The sequence below is a fragment of the Sphaerodactylus townsendi genome, linkage group LG05 (assembly GCF_021028975.2).
Source record: "Sphaerodactylus townsendi isolate TG3544 linkage group LG05, MPM_Stown_v2.3, whole genome shotgun sequence".
Lineage (NCBI taxonomy): Eukaryota > Metazoa > Chordata > Lepidosauria > Squamata > Sphaerodactylidae > Sphaerodactylus > Sphaerodactylus townsendi.
Window position 1 is genome coordinate 113895390 of NC_059429.1, and position 23640 is coordinate 113919029.

Consider the following 23640-nt stretch of genomic DNA (forward strand, 5'->3'; position numbering starts at 1 on the left):
TTCCTCATGACAAGAATGTGAATGTATAACTGAACCAAAATGTAGTTTATGAAATATCAGGTGGTTTAGATAACGGCTTGGGTGATATCCCATCTAATATTTCCATAGGTGATAAAGGGCTACAGAACTTTCTACCACTTTCCCCTCCCATGGCAGACCTCAGACTTCCAGCAGGTTATTGTAGGGTGTTCCCCATTTCCCAGGAACAGCATTTCAGGGGGTATTTAGGGTAAGGTGACCAGATTTTTCCTATTAAAAGCTGGGCTGCTACAAGACCTCGCGACATTCCGCAGTGCCTTATCATTCGCTTGGCGGCGGTGCCCGGTCAGAGTCAGGGAGCGCTTCAGAAGGCACCGCCGCGCAGCCGCGAGTGCCTTCTAGGGCTGCCTTCGTTTCCTGACCGGGAGCGCCACAGGCTCACCGAATGTCTGCCCCAGCCGCTGCATGCGCCACAGGAGCACATTGCCTAATCGGGACAATGGCATAAGCCCGGCGGGATGCGGGACACATTACGCAAAACTGTGAGTGTCCCGCGAAAATCGGGACTGCTGGTCACCTTAATTTAGGGCTGCAGCAGAATTGCATCAAAGATGAAACTATTTTGGTCTGCAGATTCTACAGCTTATGAAACAACACAATGTGATATTTCAGAAACTAGAGATCACTCCATATAACCCTCCAGATCTAGAACATGTAGGAGGGGGAGATGACAAAGGAGAATGCCCTCCCATTTCAAAAACACCCTTCCTATGAAAAGCAAACATGTTCTTAAGAAAACGAGCTGGTTTTCATACCCTGTTTTCTTCTACCAAAAGGAGTCTCGAAGTGGCTTACAATCACCTTCAACCCCCACCCCCCACCCCCCGTCCTGGAACATGGTGGGCTAGGTGAGACTGAGAGTTCTGAGAGAACTGTGACTGGCCCAAGATCACCCAGCAGGCTTCATGTGAAGGAGTGCAGGAATCAAAACCAGTTTTCCAGATCGGAGTCTGCTGCTCTTTACCACTATACCATGGTGGCTCTACAATAGATAAAGCTACAACAGAAGAATTATCTCCTGATGTGCAGGGGATTTAGTCCAGCAAAGTGTTAATGCAGCCACCTGTGTGGGGGAGAAGTGTTAGATTGACATTCCCAAGAGAGATGATTTGTAGTTTTCTCATCACAGCAAAAAATGTGCTTGTTTAGAGGGGGAAAAACAATAAATTCAGTCCTGTCATTGTATACTTGACTGCTGGATGGATATATGCTTGCATTGCCCTTTGAGCGTTATTGCTGCCCTTCCAAGCTCTTTTAGAGAGAAGCGGGAGTTTTAGCAAGTTTGATTTGTGGAAGGAATGTGAACTTCTCCCCTGTGTTATTGGAAGAAGTATCATCATTTAAGCTGGCTGCCAAAAATCTGGAACATCTCCTGGCAAGTCAAATGACCATCCAGTGGGAAAGAATCTGATCTGTGGGGAAGAACTTAATGTATGCAAGGGTAGGCCACCTTGAAGATTCCCCCCCCCCTTTTTTTTCATTGTAACACTATGCAGAATACATGTTTTCAAGAAGAAGAAGCAGAAGAGTTTGGATTTATATCCCCCCTTTCTCTCCTGTAGGAGACTCAAAGGGGCTGACAATCTCCTTGCCCTTCCCCCCTCACAACAAACACCCTGTGAGGTGGGTGGGGCTGAGAAAAGCCCCAAAAGTTGTGATTCATTTAAGGTCACCCAGCTGGCGTGTGTGGGAGTGTACAGGCTAATCTGAATTCCTCAGATAAGCCTCCACAACTCAAGAGGCAGAGCTGGGAATCAAACCCAGTTCCTCCAGATCAGAGTGCACCTGCTCTTAGCCAGTGCTCTTAGCTACTATGCCACTGCTGCTCTCTAGCCACCAAACCCTTCATGGGCAACCAGTTATTTCATAATTAATAGTTAATCTGGGAGAACAGATATGGGGGCAGGGACAGGAGGGCAGTCACCAGTGAAGATGTGATGTCACTTGTGGTAAAATCTGGATGTAGTAGTTTTAACTGTCGTTGAGTTTAAATTGTGAAGTTGGAATTGTAAGTTTTAAATTGTTACATGGAAATGTGGGTAACTGTTTGGAAATGTGGGTAACTACCCCGAGCCTGTATAGGGAGAGGCAATATACAAAACTAGTAAATCAAATCAAACATCATGCCCCTCTAAGAATCACAACAGATTGCTCAAATTCAATCCCATAAAATGATAAAGGAGGAGAAGAAGAGGAGTTTGGATTTATACGTTGCCTTTCTCTACTGTAAGGTGTCTCCGAGCGGCTCATGAACTCCTTCTTTTCCTCTCCCTACAATGGACACCTTGTGAGGTAATGGGGCTGAGAGAGTTCTGAGAGAAATGTGACTGGCTCAAAGACATCCAGCAGGCTTCTTGTGGAGGAATGAAGAATCAAACCAGACCTCCAGATTAGAGTCCATGGCTCTTAACCACTACAGTAAGACAACTTTTCAGACACATAAGAGAGCCAGCATGGTGTAGTGGTTAAAAGCAGGTGCATCTAATCTGGAGAACTGGGTTTGATTGCCCATTCTTCCACTTGAGCTGTGAAGACTTATCTGGTGAACTAGATTAGCTTGTGCACTCCAACACATGCCAGCTGAGTGACCTTCGGGTCACTCTCAGCCCATCCATCCTGCACAGGGCAAGGGGTGGGGGTGTGGAGGAAAGGAGATTTCATGGGCAGTCATAACTCTTTGACTCTTTGTTGCGAGAAGTCATGTAATTATACCGTTTTAAAATTATTACTGGTTTTGATTTTACTTTTGTTTTATTTTGCATGTTATTGTGTTGTATACCTCCCACATTGCGTTTCATTGTGTTGCACACCTCCCACAGCCCTTTGGGGGTGGGCGGTCTATCAAATTAAATAAATGAATAAATAATGAATAAATGAATAAATAAACAAACCCCTTTATGTCTCGTTACTGGAGAGAAAGGGGGATATAAATCCAAACTCTTCTTCTTCCTATCCCTTTTCCCACAAAAGTGACCAGGCTCCTGTCTTTATAGCTTTATAAAGCTATCCTATCTTTATAAATGAAATACAGCCTACCATGGAACACTTTTTGCAGAACCCAGTTTAAGAAATGCTGTTTGGAAAAATGTTTGTATTCACTGTTCTCATTTTCTTGCTTAAATGACTATGCAGTCTGTTTCGCTCTGGAATGTGGCACACAGGATCTAATGGTATAATGACCTGGTTTTCTTATTATTCACACTTTAATAATAATAATAATAATAATAATAATAATAATAATAATAATAATAATAATAATAATAATAATAATAATAATACTTTATTGCCTCAGCATAATTTCTGTATTAGAGGGTCATAATCTGGTGAAGCTGGACATCAAACATTTCGTCCATTAAAAGCATGCGGTATATTGACTAAAGTTCAGTTTTGCAGCGGGATTCCCAAAGCACTGAATCATAGGAGCGGGGGTCCAATAAGACTGTAACGAATTTGCCTGCAGCTTTAATCTTCAATATAAAGAAAACAAGCCAGACACAAAATCTTGCTATGTATAAATGAAAGGAAATATATGTCTTTTTTTACAAAAATAAAAAAAGTATGGGGAAAAAGACATGGTGGCTTTTAGATTCCATGTTCAACCATTTTCATTGCCCACCACCACAAAACAAAAGCAATTATATTATCATTTACATAGCAAAGTGAAAAATGCATTGCAAGCATTATTCTCACAATATGAGTTCTGTTCTCTCCGCATCTCTCTCTCCATCCTAGCCAGTAGCCAAGATAGATAGCTAGAATGCTTTCCCCTCCTTTCTCATCATAGCATGGAGTTCCATAACAATGAATGGGATGGCTAACTTGCCACTACCTCAAGAGGGTCTCCTGCAGACAGTCCTTGTTGCCCACTTGAAGTGGCAGTTGAAGAAACATTTTTTTTTTAAAAAAAAACTGCTCTTCTGTGTATGATGATGTGACTTCTGAGGAAAACCAGGAAGAGACACCGGGTCACTCTGGAAATCATTGTAAACTCTAAAGTTCTACCATAGGGTTTTGGGCAATTCCTAGAGCTACCTGTGTTGGGGTTTTGCAAGTGTCTGTCACAACTCAGTTATAGAAAGGTTAACTGTTCGTATGGAAACGAGTTGCTGAAGTCACTGTTTACGACCTGACCTATTGGTTAGTTATTGGTCAGTGAGATAGCCATTGCTTATAATGCTAGCTTGTTAGCACGATGGTTCTGAAGTTATAAAGTTAACTCTGTTTCTTTGTTTGAGCAGACATGACACCAAAGAGGAAACACGAGGTAGAGACATCATGCGAGACAGCAGATAGGTAGCAAAATGTAACCAAACATACAGTAATTTAGATGTGTAACAGGAAAGAAAAGATTTTTTTAACTCCATGCAACCCTCTCTTTATAGTTAGTAAACTCATATAAAAAAAAAACAGCTGAGAATCTGTCTCTTCTGTTCTACACACACACCCACACCCAACAACCTGAGCCCTTCGGGGGAGGGCAATATAGAAATATAACCAATAAATAAATAAATAAATATAATTTCTGGGTTTTCTTTGAAGTGATGCTGTGGTGCAGATGACAACGCCTCCCATGTCCCTATCCTCAAAGCTTGCTAAACAAAGCCTGACAATAATAGGGTTGCCAGCTCTGGAGATTGGGAAACATCTGGAGATGTTGGGGGTGGAGCCTGAAGAGGGCATGGTTTGGGGGAGGGAGGGACTTCAGTGGGGTATAATGCTACAGTGTCCAACCTTCGAAGTGGCCATTTTTTTTCCAGGTGAACTGATCTCATTCACTTGGAGATCAGTTGTAATGCCAGGAGATCTCCAGCCACTACCTGGACACTGGCGACCCTAGCCACATTCATTTCCTTTCTAAAGCAACACAACTTGTGTGAACTTTAAAGCAGCCTTGCCCTGGCTGAGCAAACCAGCTCCAAGTTAACTCATTAAGACATAAAGCTCTCAGACCAGTAGTTTCCTCAGTTTAATTTACCACACAGCATTGCGTCAGCATGGCATGGAGGAGGGGTGACATGCCGAGTTCCATCAGCAAAGTGCGGGAGGAAAAAATATGTATATCCATACAAATATTGGTGCCTGAGTTAAGACAGACCTTGCAGAATGTAAACCTCATCAGCCACAGAAAATGAACAGGATATACTTACTGTGAAAATATCACCATGTTTCTGCTTCATTGCATTGAGGAACTTGGCAGCATCTTTGCCAAATTCCAAAGCATGCCCAAGCCACGGAACAAGGCCTTTATCAAGTGGTGGTTCTCCTGGGAGCCTGTAAATAAGAACAATATACACTTTTCATAATTGTATTGCTTAATCACCCCAAATCACAAATCTAACATTTTCTCCTGCATTCACAATCCTACAGCTAACCACACAAAATTACATTAAAACCACAATCCAAAAACAATGCTAATAACAAAAGCAGAGAACTATAAAAGAATCAATTCCAGACATGCTGGAGCATCTCAGTCGGCAGAGGCTTGAGATCCAGAAGATCTTGAAGATTTTTGTTCTCAGAACAGGTGGGTGTGGCACTTGGGGGCACGTCTCCTCTACACTGTTTCCTCTTTGACTGCTTGAAACCTTGGTAGAAAAGGTCATTTTTTTCCCCTATTAGGCTTAAAATGTCTCAGGAGTGGTGATTTATCCCAGGAAAAAAGATGTCAGGATGGGAGGACTGACCAAACTAAATCACCTCCTCCTCTGAGGCTGCTTTTTGAAAAAACTGGAAATGTTGGGAAACCCAATAAAATCCATAAAAAGGCAATAAAATACAATAAAAGTTCAGCGAAAAAGACAAGAAAAGCAGGTCTCTGAAAAGCCATGATATAATTTTTCTAAATAAATAAAATTTAAAAATCAACCACCGATTACAACCAGTCCCATCAAGAAAAGGCACTTTACATGCAGACCCTTGATAGTCTTATGGGGGAGGGGGGCACAGTTGAAGCCTTTCATAGCATGGAAGGAAACAACATCACCTGGTAAACAACATCCTATTTAGCCAGGGCTGGCCAAAAGTTTTTTGGGCCCTAGTTGGACCTTGGGATCATCTTCATTCAATATAAAGACAAGTAAGCTTTCTGCAAGAATTTGTTAGACAGCAACTACAGCTCCAGGGCAAATAGATTTGAGTCCAGTAGCACCTTAGAGACCAACAAAGATTTTTGGGGGTATGAACTTTCGAGGGTCAAAGCTCCCTTTGTCAAGCTCTGTTGGCTCAAGGAAGCAAAGAGTAAATGGAGCTGACCCACCAGCTCCAGCTGCCAGTCATTCATGCAAGACTCCCAACTCTGAGAGAGAGAAACTTCCAGGCAATTACCTGCTGGTGGCAGCCTTGGGTTAATCCTAAAGTCAGGAGGACACCTCCTACCTCTGGACAAGGTTCCTCAGCCCCCTTCTGGTGCCCCTAAAGCTCTGGAGCAGGGGTCCCCAAACTACGGCCCGGGGGCCAAATGTGGCCCCTCTTGAAGTTGCATTTATCCAGCCCTGGGGCCAGGCATGGTGGCGGCTATGGCTCCTATTCATGTGCAGTGGGGGCCTCGGGAGGGAAAGGAGAGGAACCGCCCCCAACGGCCGCTGGGATTGCAAAGTTAGCATGATGTGGCACCCCCCCAAATCTCCATGAATTTTCTGACCCAGAGTTGGAAACCTTTACAAGTGGCAATGCCCAAGCTCCGGCCTCTCCCTCCTCAGCTACTCCAGGTGGCTGTTGCTCTCAGGCTTTCTGTTCCGCTCTCACCAATTCCCATTGGCATAAGCCAGGCTGGCCAAGGGAATCGCTTCTGCCCATTGGCTGCTTAGGGAGGAAAGAACCCCAGGAAGATAGCCTGATGCCAGGTTAGGATGGAATGGGCTTCCCATTGGGAAAGTTCTGCTTTTTTTTTTTTTACAGGGGAAGGTATTCCACAGCCTCCCCAACAATATCATTTGGAGCCCACCCTGTACTTGACATAATTTCCTTTGGTCACTGCTTCTAAAAAATAGACCATAGAGCAGAAAGGCTGAAAGGTGAAATCAAACATTTTACAATCATTTGAGCATAGGAATTTGTTCATAGTTTTTTTTAGTCCGGCCCTCCAACAGTCTGAGGGACAGTGAACTGGCCCCCTGTTTAAAAAGTTTGGGGACCCCTGCTCTGGAGTCTTACACCAGAGTGTGTGTATGTGTGTGCGCCTTCATGTCTCAACTGTCTTACGGTGACCCCATGAGGGCTGGTGGCGTAACCCCAGAGCCTCCAGCAGGGCAGGGATACCTACCTATTAGTCTCCCTGCCAGCATGGCCAATTGGCCGTGCTGGCAGGGGCTGATGGGAATTGTAGTCCATAACATCTGGAGTGCCAAAGGTTCGCCACCACTGCCACAGGGTGTTCAAGGCAACAGACATTCAGAGATGGTTTGCCATTGCCTGCCTCTGCATGGGTTGAGAGAATTCTGAGAGAACTGTGACTGGCCCAAGACCATCAAGCAGGTTTCATGTGGAGGAGTGGGGAATCAAACCCAGTTCTGCAGATTAGACTCCACTGCTCTTAACCACTGTACCACGCTGGCTCACAGACCATCACTTAAGCTTGCCAAAAGTCAGGCCTTTAGACTCTGTAAAGGGACAAGACATTTTCCCCAAGCCAGTTGGCAACCGTACATGACTACATGCCAGCAAGAGGGCTCTTCATCTTTTCTATTCCTGCCTGTCAGGTGGCTGATAAAGGCATAAGAGCCCTGCCAGAGGAAGTTAGCACTGAAAGTATGAACTAGTCAAAGCAATCTGCTTTTATTTTTATATGCAAAGATGGAAATGTGTTGCTTTTCCTGCACAGTAACACATGTATGGATATGTTCCTTTTGCCAGCTTTTATTAAAAACATATGCCAGCTCAACCCTAGTCCCTGGAAAGAAGGAAGGCTTCCATCCCCTCCCATCCTGCACCAAATATCTCAGATTTGCCCTCCACCCTTTCTTTCCTATCAGAAGCAGCACAACTTAAAGACAGGAAATTAGACGTGACAAGTTTGTCCAGCAGTGACAATAAACATTTTCTCCAGGTTTGCATTATGAGCCAATTTGCCATATTTGGAACAACATAGGGATTTTTTGCACAAATCATGATTTGCTAACCATTTTAACTAAAAGCAACTTCTGGGTTCCTCCACAAAGCAGAAAAAGAATTTTGAGCCTCTCTTGGGTTTTTGGAGTTTTTTGAGCCTGTGAATGGTTTGTCCTCTGGCCAGGTGGGAAAGTGCCCCTCTCCCCCCACAAAAAGAGGAATTAAGCAGACAGAGGACCCAGAGATTCCCTGCCCATCAAGAATCTCGCAGGCATGTTCTTTATTTGTTTTGATGGAGAAGAAATGTGAGCCTTTCTTGTTTTCATGAGTCTTGTTGATGGTTTGTGTCCTGTCCAGGTAGAAAAACGGCCCACAGTGAACTAAGCAAGAGGAATCAAGCATGAAGAGGACCCAGAGATTCCCTACCCATCAAGAATTTTATTTGGAACCAGAGGGGCCTTGATGGACCTTTGGAAGTCTGGCATCAATTAAATTCAACAGCTATTATTCTACTTTGCATTGGGATGCTTTTGAATTGCTATCATTTGTTTCTAGTCAAGGAGAGGCTCTTAAAGGAGGAGAGCTAAACAACTGTCTTCAAGTATCAGGAAATATTCACCTGGACAATTAAGCATTTTCTCAGATAAGCACTGGAAGGATGGAATCAGCCCTTTCTGTGTTTCCTTTGATGGCTAACCAATATCCTTGCAGTCCAGCTAAGTGGGAGATACCTGGGTCATCAACTTGGCAAGGCTGTCTGGGGAAAGGATCCTCCTAAGCACATTCAATTCTATAGTTAAAAACCTTGGTCAGACCTTAAGTGAAGTCTTGATGGATTCTTCTCTTTTTCTACTGCCTTCAACTTTTCCTAACCTTATAGTATTTTCCAATAGTTCTTGACTTGTCATCAGCCCAAAGTACAATAGCCTCATTTTAGCTTCTAGAAAGAGTTCATGATTGGTTCGATCTAGAATCCACTTATTTGTCTTTTTGGTGGTCCACCATAAAACTCCCCTCCATCATCACATTTCAAGTGAATCAAAACTCTTCCTAACTTTCTTCATTGTCCAACATTTACGCCTGTATACAGTAATGAGGAATACAATGGTGTGAATTATGTTGATCTTGGCTGCCAGCAACACTTCGGCATCTTTTCTAGCTCCTTGATGTCTGCCCTTCCCAGTTTCAACCTCCTTCTGATTTCTTGGTTGCAGTCTTCTTTCCTGGAGCACAGGAATAGAAAATCTAGGGCTTCTAGTGGGGCCAAATGTCAAGAAGCCCCCCCTCCACATATCTCCCCTGCCTACCAACTTGCAATCACTCAGCCACCTGGACTCCAAGCTACATGCACTGTTAGGCAACTATGAATGCTGGGAATGGGTAGGTAGGGACCAGTGCTGAGCAGAGGGGACCATGGTCTAGGCCTCCCACCCCTGCAAAAAACTCAAAATACCCTCAAACCATTTGCTTGTTTGCTTGCTTGCTTGCTTGTCTGCCTGCTTGCCTGCTTCATTGATACCCCTCCTTTCTCCTCTATGGGGACCCTAAAATCATTTTATTTTCGCAACAATGCTGCTAGGTAGGTTACGTTGAGAGTACGTGACTGGCCCAAAGGCATGATGCAGCAGGCTTCTGTGACAGTGCGAGGATTCAAAGCTTGGCCTCCTAGATACTAGTCCTGCTCTCTAGCCTGTATACCACCCTGACTCTCAGTGTCTGAATGAGCCCTGTCTCCCTTTTCTCTGAAAAGGTCCATACTAGTACTGGAAACTGAGCCTTAATCCGGTGTGTGACAATGACTTCAGTCACAGAGCTCTGTTGAGTTGACAAAGCTTAGCAGAAATAGCAATTTGCATTCGTGATTGCCAAAAAACAGCAGACCACACACTCTTCCATTGTTGACCAATAACTCTGTTTAAGTAAACTGTGGTCAACTCTATTCTAAAAATGGGCAGGCACAGCGACATCTTGGCGGCAAACCCTGCCCGATGATTCAAAAGCAAGAAGCTATAAATGTAATGTTACCAAAGGTGTTTACGATCACCAAGAGTTTGGAAAACAGTTTGAGCCTGTTCAGTCAATGTTATAAAATCCATGAATGCCCCAAGCCCTCATTTCTATTTGCTATCATTTTCAAGGGCAGGTGACGATTTTCTACATTACAAAGAGGGAAATTATTTGATTGCTTCCACATGAGGACTTCCCCAGTGTGAATGCAGAGTCTAATATTTGGAGGGGATCAAGCTATCAAACCTTGCTTATAGCTACCCAAACTGTGGATTGTGTATTTGTTGCATATTTTAAATGAAGATATATTTCTTTACCTTTTAATTTTTTATTCAGCTACCCCCCAACCCAAAGGAGCTCAGCTCATATGGTTCTCATCTATTTTATCCTCAGCTTTACAGGGGAATTTGAATTGAGATCCCAATCTTAGTGCAACATTTTAACCCCTAAAGCATATCAATTGTTTTGGGCTGATACCAAACGTATTGCTGCAGACCCCCATTACTAACAGGCAGAGGCATAGCTCCAAGGGAACGGGGGGGGGGGCAACGCACCGAGCGCATGCCCCTGTGGGGATGTGGTGAGGACATTCTATGGCCGTTCCGAAGGCGTGGTAGGGGCATGGCAGGGGCATTCCTGGGCATGGCAGGGGTGGAGAACGCACCAGTGCACCAGATGCTTTCCCCCCTTGCTACGCCTCTGCTAACAGGGTGCAGAAAAACAAACTGTTCCATCCGATCATTCATAATTGTATAAACCTCTCCAATGTTTCCACCCAGTTGCTGTTCTTTTCCATACTACAATACCTCAGACTCGTTAACCCTCAAGGCACTTGAACATTTTAACTGCTTTTCTGTGTCTTTCTCTGTTCCCCATTTTCATTAAGTGGAATGACCAGAACTACAATCAGTGTTCGTGACATGATAATGCATTCATTTATGTGAAATTTAAAGGTAAAGGTAGTCTCCTGGGGAAGTACCAGGTCATTACTATTCCATGGGGTGACATCACATCATGACAGTCACTAGACAGACTTTATTTACGGGGTGGTTTGCCATTGTCTTCCCAAGTCATCTGACTTTACCCCCAGCAAGCTGGGTACTCATTCTACCCATCTCAGAAGGATGGAAGGCTAAGTCAGCCTTGAGCCGGATAATTGAAACCGACTTCTGTTGTGATCGAACACACGACATGAGCAGAGCTTTGACTGCAGTACTGCAGCTTGCTGCTCTGAGCCTCAGGGTTCTTATATGAAATTTATATAACCTACATTTATATAAGGTCCTTTTGAAAGCTGTTCTTGATGGATGGAAGAGGGTGAAATCCCTTGAAATAAGCTTAAATTATTATTTTCCTTATTTATCGTGCAATCTACATCCTTCTGGTTGATACACTGCCTTTAGCAAGGTTGGCTGGCATGTTTAATTCATGAAATGACAGGGTATCAAATTCCACCGGATGCTAAAAGGATTATTTTGTGTTATCGAAAGATCTGGAAGAGAAGTTGGATGTAGAATTGGTTATAACTTGTTACTGCAGCTACAACGTGCCTAGTACCACAAGGAATGGAAGAACTAATCCACCTCTAACTTTTTTAAAAAAATATTTTCAATAATAAGGGATTTATTTAAAAAATTAATAAGGGATTTATTAAAAAAAGAAAATGAATGTTCTTAGATTCAGTTCTAAGCACTAGAGAGCCAACATATTTAGATTAATAAAATTCTATTTTTAAAAGTTGGTTACTATCATTGATTTCTTTACATATTTCTCCAAGAAGTATATTATGATATCCAATTAGCAGATTTTAAGAATGCATACAGTTTTCCCCCCATTAACCCATTTCCGTCATTTCTTCCAACCTACTAAACCCTAATATATGGTTTAAATATATTTTGCTTTATCTTATTTTTAAGAATAAAATGAGTACATTTTCCTTGAAATTCTTGATTCAAACTGTTATCAAGAAAATTAATTAACTTTGCCATTGTAGCATATTCCCTCATTTCAAGATTAGGATACTCTTCTGCCTTCCATTTCACTGTGAATTCCACTCTGGCTGCTATCGTCCACTACCTGAACAATTCTTCTGAGGTTCTTGAGATGCTCTTTGGTATTATGCCTAGTGGCATTGTCTTAGCATGTTTCGTAAATCTAACTTTTAAGACCTTTTGTCTTTCTGTATGTTTCTTCAAAATTCTCACTTATTTACACAACCGTAACTTATGATAAACAGAGCCATCCACTTCTTTTACATTTCCAGCATTTTTCTTTGTAGTTCTTATTCATTTTTTCAGTGTTCTTCGGAGTAATATAGCAACAATTAAACATCTTATACCAGTTTTCTTTTAAAGCTTGGCAGGCTGTAAATGTTATTCCTTTGGTCCGTAAATACTCGCATGGCCGAAATGGTATTTCCCCTTCAAAGTTTTGCATCCGCTTGACACACATGCTTTCACTTGTTCGGTTTCAAATTGCAACAACAAATCATATATGCATCCTAATAAATGTTCATTTTGCTGTGAAATCCCCTTTTCAAATTTTGTCAATACTTTTATCTCTTTTCTTGTTTTTTTAAATTCTCCTTAATCTTGAAACTAATTGGAAGTATAGAAGCCGTTGTATATTTTTACTTTCATCTTTTATTTTTTTGCTAAGGTTTGATTCCACCTTGAGCATCTGTCATATTTCCATAAGTATACTAATATATTAGTGCAGCAGGAAATATGAAACAAGAATATTAGTGAACTGTTGCACTACAGCTGTGAAAATTCAATAAACTTTTTATAACGAATACTGTATCTTCTCTTTGTCTAATTTATTTGATCTTTGATCAATATATTTGCATAATTCATGCGATAAATCTTCAAATTCCATACAGCACTCAAAGGTAAGTAACTCTTCTACATTCAACAGGTAAGTAACTTATATATCAATTGCAGTATGGAATATATATAACCACTCTACAACTCTACAATCTTTTAGACAGGTAAGCGTCCAATATCATATATTGTCCATTCAGGTCCAGATATCTTCGGATTTCATATGATTCAACCATCCGGCGTTTTCCTGATGATTTAAAGATAACTGCAGTGCATTTCCACTTCAGGCAGTTTTGATTGCTTTACTGTATATATTATACTGTTTCTATTGCATTGTTCTCCAGTTTTAAGAAGATGTTTTGGGCATCATCTGTTGTGCATGTTATATTGCTTCATTGTATACAGTATACTCATTTAGATTGACTGTAAATGAAATACAAAAAATAAATTTGGACCTCATTAACTTGCAAGTGTTTGTAGGATGTAAAAACTGAAATTAGTTCTGTGTTGCCTCAAAAGCCTTTGGGTACCCTGTGCCAAGTTAATAAAATAGTACTGCCAGCATGCTGGATTTGTTAGTGTTTTGGGGGCTTTGGCAAATGCCCAGCCTTTGCTGGAACTGACCCCCCCCCCCCAGACTTCCTTAAGAGGAACTCAGTCACAAAGACTGAAATTAACAGTGTCGACATCAGCATTGGTGTTGGACTGGGATAATCATAGCACACCTCAGTACTGAAGTGAAATTTACACACCAAGCCATTACAGACACAAAAACCTGATTCTCTTTTATTTGTTCAACTGCCAACTATAGGCATTAATTATTATTTACAACCTTCACCAAATTATTATGCATGGGTAACATAAAAAAAGCACAAAGACCTAATATGTTTTTCGGTTTCACTTTTAAAATGATTATGTAATCTGGGTTATCATTTATTTTCATGTATAAATTAACAAAGACAGTTAACAGAAAATAATTCCAGAATCGTAATTGTTGATCTACTGTAACATAAATACCACACAGTCTTGAAACACATTAAGAGTTTCTACTGTTTGTCATTTTAATAAAGAACTATAATGTGTGACTTAAATGCCTTTACGTGCACAAGAGATTGACGTAATTTTTCCATGTGTCGACTCTTATAAAAATATGAATATTAGAGAATAATTTGAAGCAGTTACAGATGTCTGGCAGAACCTAAATTTAGTCTTAGCATGTTTGATATAATCAGGTAACATTTTTGCCTACAGTTCTGGAAGCTGGATATTTGTCTCATCTGAAGTTTAGTGTACTTTTTAAAATGTAAAATAATAATTACTGTAAATCTGAGGCTCCTTCCGCACATGCAGAATAATGCACTTTCAAACTGCTTTCAATGCTCTTTGAAGCTGTGTGGAATGGCAAAATCCACTTGCAAACAGTTGTGAAAGTGGTTTGAAAACGCATTATTTTGCGTGTGCGGAAGGGGCCTGAGATAATCTTTTTTTAAAAAAGTGATCAATAGCCCTAAACTAGATCAACCTTTACAGTGCAATCCTAGGCAGAGCTATCCTTCCTTCCTTCCTTCCTTCCTTCCTTCCTTCCTTCCTTCCTTCCTTCCTTCCTTCCTCTTCCTTCCTTCCTTCCTTCGCCATCAAGTGACAACTGACTCAGGGCAACCTTGCAGGGTTTTCAAGGCAAGAGATGTTCAGAGGTGGTTTGCCATCGCCTGCTTCTGCATCACAACCCTGGTCTCCCTTGTGCTCTCCCATCCAAATACTTGCCGGGGCTGAGGCTGAGTGAATGGTCCAAGGTCACCCAGCAAGTTTCTACGGTAGAGTGGGCATTTGAGCCTGGGTTTCCCAGATCCCCGTTTCATACCTTAACCACGACACCATGCTAGAGTAGCTCAGAGTAAATTTGTCTTGCTAGTCTGACTTATTATAAGGCCGCCTCCCAAACCCCAAACTTCTCATTTTAGATTCTTCTGAATAGATTGCATCGCACCGGGTGGATGTGTCGGAAACGGGTGGGTAGAAGATGCTCTTGATTTTGAAGTGTGGGGTGGATTAGACGGCTTTTGGGTGTTTCTACTCTGCCAGCAGAAAGACTCCGGTCGTTTCCATCCCTGACATCCCAAAGCGCTTTCGAGCCTCGCTGGCACTGGTCGCGTGTACTCCCGAACGCGTCCAAACGTGGAGTGGAAAACGGGACTGCGACGCCCGCGTCCAGACTTTGCCCACCGACGGCCAAGAGTGGCGCCCCTCGGAAAGTGGGAAATGCGCGCACCGGGCGAGCAGCCGCGGGTGAGCACCCCACGTGTCCGGCATGGGGGGACTGAAGGCTGGGGGGCACAGTCACCCCCCTCCCCCGGGAAGGTCCCTCGGCCTCGTGGAGGATCCCTCCCCCCCCGGCCCTTTTTTCGGGGAACAGGTGAAAGGAAGCGAGTCACTCACCGGCACCTGCGCAGGTGAGAAGCCCAAAGCAGCAGCAGGAGCAGCAGGAGGACCCCGAGCACGCTGGCGGCGGCTGCCCAGTCCATGGCAGGCCGGTCTCAGCAGCAAGCGATACCCCTGCTCCGGCCCCCGGGCTGAGCCGCCGCTCCCCGTCGTGGGAACGCTCTGCCTCGGGGCACCCCGCCCTGCCCCTGCGCCCGGCTGTCCGGATGGCTCTGGCAGGCAGGTGCCCAGCGGACGCCCTTCTTCCCGTCCGGGCTAAAACGCAGCCCCCACAGCCTCGGATCCACCACTTGACTTCAGCCTCTCCACCCGCCCCCACAAACAAGGCGTGGCCCCGAAATCCATTTGAAGGAGTCCCCCTTCCTTGTCTTGGTTCGTGTCCTCCTCTGGCACTTTAAAGGTCAACGAGATTTTTTGGTGGGCAGCACCTCCGGCAAGCCAAAACTCTCTTCTCTGACTCTGGAAAGCTCATAGATCCCGACACGAGTGCTGGTCTCTAAGATGCGATGGGACTCCCAAGGTAGCTGATCCGCTGCAGACCCATTGCTGCCAATTTATGGTGACCCTATGAATTAATGAATTCCAAAACATCCTAGGAGGTCTTGCAACCTGAGGGTAGTGGAGGTCAATAAGGTCATCTGGCAAATAACACCCCACTAATCTTCTATTAAAGGGACAGGATATTTGTTTCTCCCAATATCCTGGCATGTTTCAATAACTGTGGCTGGCAGAAATTAATTAAGTGCAAATCTCCACCTGGCTGTTTACAAGTAAGTTGTAAACATGCACCCTGGCCCTCGCTTTACTCAAAAGTAGTTGGTGCTATTTCAGTGCAATTTGCTCAGAAGGGAGTCTATACAAACCCGCAGTTTCATTTGCACTCCAACGGCCAGATTGTAAAGGAATTCATTATCCAGCTGTTCTTTCGTCTCAAAACAAAATGTTTTATGCAACCTTCAAGCAGATTTTGAGTTCTGGTGTCTGCCAGTTCTTAATCCCCGCACTTGGCTTAAGCACCTTCAGACACATTTCATGGGCTTAATAGGAGTCAGGCTCTGGCTTCAGGTTGCCAGCGGCCCTGGAGGAAAATATCTTCATTAACAGATGTTGGAATTTACTTCCATGCCATGAAAAGTTCCGCTGCCCATTTCCACATGGTGATTAAAGTACAGGACATTTTCCCCAAGCCAACTGAGAATGCTACCTTGGCACTGCACCTTCAGTAAACAGCTTTTCTCCATAAACACAGTGGTGGAATCCAAAAATTTTATTTTTATTTATTTATTTATTTATTTATTCAATTTCTATACCGCCCGATCCCCAAAGGGCGGATAACAGGTTCCCATGGTGGTGGTATTCAAACTGTGGCATAGCGCCAATGGGGCTGGGAGGGGCACAACGGGGGCGTGGCCAGGCATTCCGGGCATGGGGAATTGCTGGGTGGGGCTGGGGCAAGGACGCAGCCGCTGCGCCGGTCCTTGGGTGGGAAACGAACGCGCAATGGTGCACCTCCTGCTAAACTGCTTCAAGTTTCCCAGGTAGTGCTACTGCTGGAGAGGAGGGGCGCAGTAAACTCAAGGGGCAAAAAAGTCACGTGGGCAAAATTCACCAATTAGGTAACCCTCGGCATTAATACCTAATAATTAGCAACCTACTCTCGGGAACCTCTGAGAACCTGCTGGATCCCACCTCTGCATAAACACTGTATATTCATAAGACCGTATTGCCTATAATCACTTACCGGACACAGTGCAAGCCTATAGAAAACTATTCCCTGGAATAACTCTGCTTGGGATCACGGTCTTATTGGGCATGATGTCCCTCTGTCTTGGAGGAGAGTAATGACACCAGTAATGCCTTTTAAGCAGTCATCTGCCTGTGCTTACCCAGGTTTTATAGGCAAGCCTAAGTTATCGACTACCTTTTTTGATTGTTTTATTAATAATTTTATTTTATTATGGTTTTTAAAAAATACAAAAACCAACACTTAAAACTTCGCAAAGTCACAATACAAAAAGGAAAAAAGAAAGGAAAAAAGGAATTACGATTTTATCTACACCAAATATAGTTATTCTTAAAGTTTCCAACCAAATTCAACATTAAATCTTAAATGGTGTCCCTCAAAAGATTCACAATTTTCTCTACTATAACTAAACCCATAATCTTGCATTCCTCAGAACCACAAATCATCAATACATTTTTTTCTGTCTTGCATAAAAAAATCAATCAAAAGTTTCCAGTTATTGATGAATTTAGATAGATTCTTTTCTTAAATCAACAAAGTAATTTGTGCCATTTCTGCTACTTCCAATAGCTTCAGTAACTTTCTGTAGTAGGTATAGATGAAGTTTTCCACTTTTGCATGAATTATTCTCATTGCTGATACGATGTATAAAAATAAAGTTTGTAACTTCAAGGTCACTTCAGAAGCATGACATGAAATGCTTCTACTACTGTTTTTGATCTGAGGTAGTTGTCTGTGTCGTTTTAACACCCTGTTTCCCACCTGCCCCTTCTCTGGTCTAAATTGCTATTAAGCAGGCTTCAGAACATGAATCTGCAAGGAAATTCTCACCTTGCTCCTGTTCTTTTCTAAGCAGGTATTGATAGTCAGTTACATTTGCATGTCCCCTTAAAGAGACTTTCCACACATATGTCAACAAATGTGGAAATAAGTCAGTGGGTAAAGCTCACATCAAGGCCATTCTAACCTTGCTCTGTTAAAAAGATGGTCCATTTTAAACATGATTCGCTGACCTATATTCTCTGGCATCGGGGATTTCTGCAGCTTGACAGTTAGAGAATCCAGTTACTGCAGGGGCCTGTGTGAGGAGATCATTTCTACTCGTGTGGCCTTGATGTGTGTGTGTGTTGTTTTTCACAGTATGGAGTGCTGTGATGGGTAGAATCAGAAGCAAAGGAGCAAAATATCATTAAAAATAATAAAGGTATGGGAGCAGAAATGAAGGAAGATGGAACAGAAGAATGGATGCAGGGCATGAACATATTTTTACTGGTGTTGTCTTGTTTGGGGGGGGGGGCTCAAAGTAGCATATAGGTTATAGCATATATAGTAGCATATAGGCTTCCACATTTTCTCCTTGGTACTCCTTAGGAACATGTACCAGCTTCCTTTCATCCTTGGCTGTTCCAAAGAACCACATGCTGCCTACTGTGAGACCCAACTCTTCAGAATGCAGTGCTAGTAAACCCTTACTCCAGGTTGTGATGCCAAAGATGTATGTGATACTTTCTCAGAAGATTTCACATGATTTAGGTACCTTTTCTCATGCTGCGATATATTTAAACCCAGATGTTGCCTTGGGAGAAAACTAAGAACTCAAGTACCTCATATGTGTAACATTTCCGTTCAGAGCTGGAGGCGATGCTCGCATATTCACTTGTTTCTTGGCAAATTTACAAATGAGGCTTAGATGGGAAAATATTTGGGTTGTTTTGAGTGGAAAATGTGATGCTGGAAATCCAGTGCAGAACTAACTTCTTTTTCCCATTTAGTTTAGAGGTTGCTATATACTGGGCCTGGAAATTACAAATAAGGGGTTATTTACATTCTGTTGTTTGGAACATAGAATACTTAAATCGGCTGTTTTACACTGTGATAGTTAGTCTGAAGCTGTTTTAATTATAAAAAAGACAGAAACGACAAGTTTTTCTTGGCAAGCATATGCAGTAGAAATTCTTTCAAGGCTTAAAGTCACAGACTTCGAGAGAAAGGAAAGGAAACCCATTGTTCTGATTTACCTCATATACACATCCATTTTTTTTAAAAAAAATCTGTCAATAAAGTGGTGTTCACAAGACTGTTGAAAACCTAGATATAAAGGTTTTAGAAACCTTTATATCTGTTAGATTAATATCTCACTTTTCAACAAGATATTCAACAAGATATTCAACAATATCAAACAACACTTTTCAACAAGATATTCCCCCATGAAAGTGTCATACCACCCCCAAGAAGATTTTTGTTATGGGACATAGTTGTAACTATGATAATTTAAGATGACCCCCACATTTCTGGGGGTTGGGGTGGGGATAGTATATCTAGGGAAGGGAGGGAACCGGCGGCATGATATAGCTCAATCTTGTCACATCTCAGAAGAAAGGTCAGTAGTTGGAAGGGAAACCATATATCCCCCCTTTCTCTTCTGTAAGGAGACTCAAAGGGGCTGACAATCTCTTTCCCCCCACACCCTGCACCACAACAAACACCCTATGAGGTGGGTGGGGCTGAGAGAGCTCTGAAGAACTGTGACTTGCCCAAGGTCACCCAGGTGACATGTGTTGGAGTACACCAGCTAATTTGAGGATTCACCAGATAAGCCTCCACAGTTCAAGTGGCAAAGTGGGGAATCAAACCTGCTTCTCCAGATTAGAGTGCACCTGCTCTTAACCACTATGCCACTGCTGCTCTCTTACAATGTACTTACAATTAAGTTACTAGCTTCTAATCCGCCACAATATCAAATTGTAACAGATGTACAAATTCTTGGAGTGGGGCATTCAGAACTTTCAGGGGCAAATGGGAAGAATTAACGATTTTAGGCAGCTACTTCTACTTATTTGCATTGTCTTTGGACAGCCAAATGATTATAGGGTTTTTGAAAATATATATATTCGCCACTATGTCCTGGGGGGGGGGGGGGATCCCATATCTTAAATTTCTCTCCCAGACCTTGAAAAAATGGCAAACAGCAAAGAGGCATCAAACCTAATATTATGGAGTGGGCTAACAATAGGATTGCTAATGTCCAGGTGGAACCTCCTGCTATTGCAATCAATCCCCAGGTGACAGGGAGTGGTCAAGAGCAGGTGCACTCTAATCTGGAGAACTGGGTTTGATTCCCCGCTCTGCCTCTTCATCTGAGAAGGCTTATCTGGAGAACTAGATTAGCCTGTGCACTCCAACACATGCCAGCTGGGTGACCTTGGGCTAGTCACAGCTTTTCGGAGCTTTCTCAGCCCCACTCACCTCACAGGGTGTTTGTTGTGGTGGTGGGGGGGGGGAAGGGAAAGGAGATTGAAAGCCCCTTTGAGTCTCCTTATGGGAGAGAAAGGGGGGATATAAATCCAAACTCCTCCTCCTCTTTGTTTTCTTCTTCTTTTGAAGCTGGCCATTTTGGAAGGTGGACTCTATGGCATTATATCCTGCTGAGGTATACTCCCTTCCCCAAATTCAACCCTGCCCAGATTCCGCAGCCAAAATCACCAGGTATTTCCCCGGAGCTCACAGAGCTGATGGGTATCAAGCACAAGGTTCGCATTGGGAGTGGGTCTGAAATCTGTGAATTGTATTATAAATATACACACATAAATAAAATTGTTTGATCCAGAATGCTGCTTTTACGTGCTAATTTTCAGCTTGCGGCTTGCATACTCAGTGGGTGGGTGTAAATGAAAGGTTAAGAATCCCTATCCTAAATCCACAGGGGACCTATGATTGTATTGTTATTTGTAAAAGTGTAAATCCTAAACAAACAGTTGAGAAAATGCTACACAGTTCAAAATAACTTGATGCAGATAATTCTAGCTATCTAATATTTATTCCCCCCCCCCCCGCAATTATGGTGCAGAAATTTTGAGGTTCATGTGCAGTTTCTGAAATTGTAAAGGCTTCCTCAGTCAGTTTAATGGAGGAACAGTTTTGTTAAACAGTCCTTTCTTTTAAGGCCCTAACGGGCTTGGGTTCGAGTTACCTGAAGCACCTCCTCTGCCCATAGGGTCCAGCTCCCCAGTTAAGATCCTCCTCAGAAACCCTGCTCTCTATGTCTGGCCCCAAAGGTGAAGTGGATATCCATCAGAGACGGAGCTTTCTCAGTGGTAGCCCCCCACTTATAGAATGCCTTCCCCTTGAGGGTTGCCTGGTGACTGTCCTACTCTTTTTTAGGTACCAGTCCAAAACATTTCTTTTTTTCAGCACAGAGGAGGTTGAGATTTAAAGAATATTTTTGGGCTCTGCTTCTTGCCTTACGAAATTATTTTAGGCTGCTAAATGCTTTACACTGTTTTTCAGAATCTGGTGATTGATTAACAGTTTGCTTGTTAAAGGCAGGGTAGTTTAACGGCTTGTTAGTTTTATGGATGTTTATGTTGTTTTTAACTGTTATGGTCTATTTCACTTTCTGGGCCACCTCAAGCAGATTCTCTGGAGAGGCAGGGCATTCATTTTCTAATTGAAGAGGATATCCTTCCATTTGCTGAGACTACCCTTTACACTTAAAGAAACGAGTCAGGCATATTTGCTGCACATTAGAGCAGTTACAGAACTTTGGATTGTGCATATGGGCTAGCACTTGACAACTATCACCTGTTTTTATCTTTTGTTTCTAGAAGGCACTGATTCCCTGACGACATGAACCCCAGCCACCAAAACCACTTCCTTCATAAGCAACCATGAAACAAACTGAGTTTTATGAGACCGGTCTTCCTCTGTACACTGCATCTCTCTTCTTTCTACTAGAATTTTGGCTTCCAGACCATACTTTGGTTAGAGACTCTCAGTTGTGTCCCTCATAAAACAAACCACACAACATGCCTCCGTCCCACAGAGTAAAGTGCATTATGATTTTGCCACCAAGAATTGTAAATATTTCTAACACGTTTGTTTTGTTGGGCCCATTCTACAGTTCATCTAGAGGGAAAAAAATAATGTCAGTGAAGAAAAAGACCTTAAAAGATTCCGAAACAGTGTTTTAAGCCTTAAGGAGGATTGTAGGTTGCAGCCATTCTTGGCAAAGAACGGGATTGGAAGTAAAATAAGATGGCCGTCGTCTTTGTCAGTTATTTTAAACTGATTAGTCAGGGAAGGACTGGCTATTACAGTCACTGGGGAAATTCCCAGGGGTCACTGCTCTAAGGGAATAGGGCAGGGTAGGTGAAGACGAGAGGCCATCAAAGAGGCCAGAAGCAGAAGGAAGCAAACATTTGTGTAGCCAAAGACAAGCTATGACTGCCACTTTCAGCAGTAATAGATGACCCTCGGTTGGCCCCATCACTCAGCAGCACTGCCACAGTCTTTTTTCTTCTAGCTGTGCTTCAGCAACAATACCCACCGTTTCCCACAGCCTCCAAGCCCTCCTCCCAAGCAACTGCTCTGAGGAAATAAAGCTGGCCAGAAGAGAGTAACCGCCCACCCCAAATAACCCCCCCCCCCCACACACCAGCCAGTGCAACTCAAATTTGATCATCAATCACCAGGTACATATAACATGCAGAAGAAACAGCAAGGTAAGAAAGGCAATCACAACTCTTAATATAACCTTTTTATGTAACTGTCCAACCAACTGACCAAGATGAAGATCTAAGCAACAGAATTCAAGAACAGTTGAACAGAAATGTATTTCTCAGCCAATCTGCAAACTCAGCAAGAAAAAGGACTGTCATCATTGCACTGGCTATACTACCTTACAGGGTTGTTGTAAAATATTAAATCAAGATTAAATCTGTTAAACATTTTGAACACTCTAAGCAGTGAGGCCACATTATGATGATATTGTGGACACATTATGGGAAGATGAGGCTCACTGGAAAAGAAAATAGTTAGGAAAAGGAGAAGGCAGCAGGAAAAGAAGAAGATCCGACATGCAGTGGACTGAGTTAATAAAAGAAGCCACAGTTCTCAGTTTGCAAGACCAGAGCAAGGCTATTCATTCATTCATTCATTCATTCATTCATTCATTCATTCATTCATTCATTCATTCATTCATTCATTCATTCATTCATTCATTCATTCATTCATTGCCGTAAGTCAGAAGTGACTTGATAACACATAACAGACAAGCTTATCAGAGGCTTGTCTGGTGAACTAGATGTGTTCCTGCACTCCTGCATTCCTGCTGGATGACCTTGAGCTAGTCTCTCAGCCCAGTTTGCGTAAGGATATTGCAGACTCATTGATGAATGAGTATTGAAACACAGAGACTAAATCAAATGGGGGTTAGTCCCTGGATCCTGACTGGTCTCTTGACCACCACAGTAATTTGAGGGGTTGATGTATCACTGGATGACTGGCTGCAAAAGAATCATAGAAGTAAATACTTGATTGCATGGACTTGTCTGTGTTTTGGTCTTGCGGTGTGTTTGTTTCTCCAGAGATTAGCAATCTAATATTAGAAGCCTTCTGATATACAGATACGCATGAAGCCCTTTTAATGACATTTTACATGTGTGTGTATAAAATCTGTTACCATTAGAACAAGCCTGTCGGCAAAGGATTTGCTTCTTTTTAGTTCTACTTTAGACACTTTTGAAAAATAAACTCCCTTCTACA

At 42.7% G+C, this 23640-nt stretch overlaps 1 protein-coding gene across 1 annotated transcript in view; it reads right to left on the bottom strand.

Moving 5' to 3' along the window:
• The window catches only part of PTGIS (prostaglandin I2 synthase), a 54943-nt gene extending 39334 nt beyond the window's left edge, over positions 1-15609 (bottom strand). Inside the window, 4 exon segments of the mRNA XM_048497897.1 lie at positions 3333-3363; positions 3366-3506; positions 5187-5310; positions 15351-15609. Coding sequence (XP_048353854.1) covers positions 3333-3363; positions 3366-3506; positions 5187-5310; positions 15351-15436 — 382 coding nt within the window. The 5' untranslated portion in view covers positions 15437-15609.
• Positions 15610-23640: the final 8031 nt, after the last annotated feature.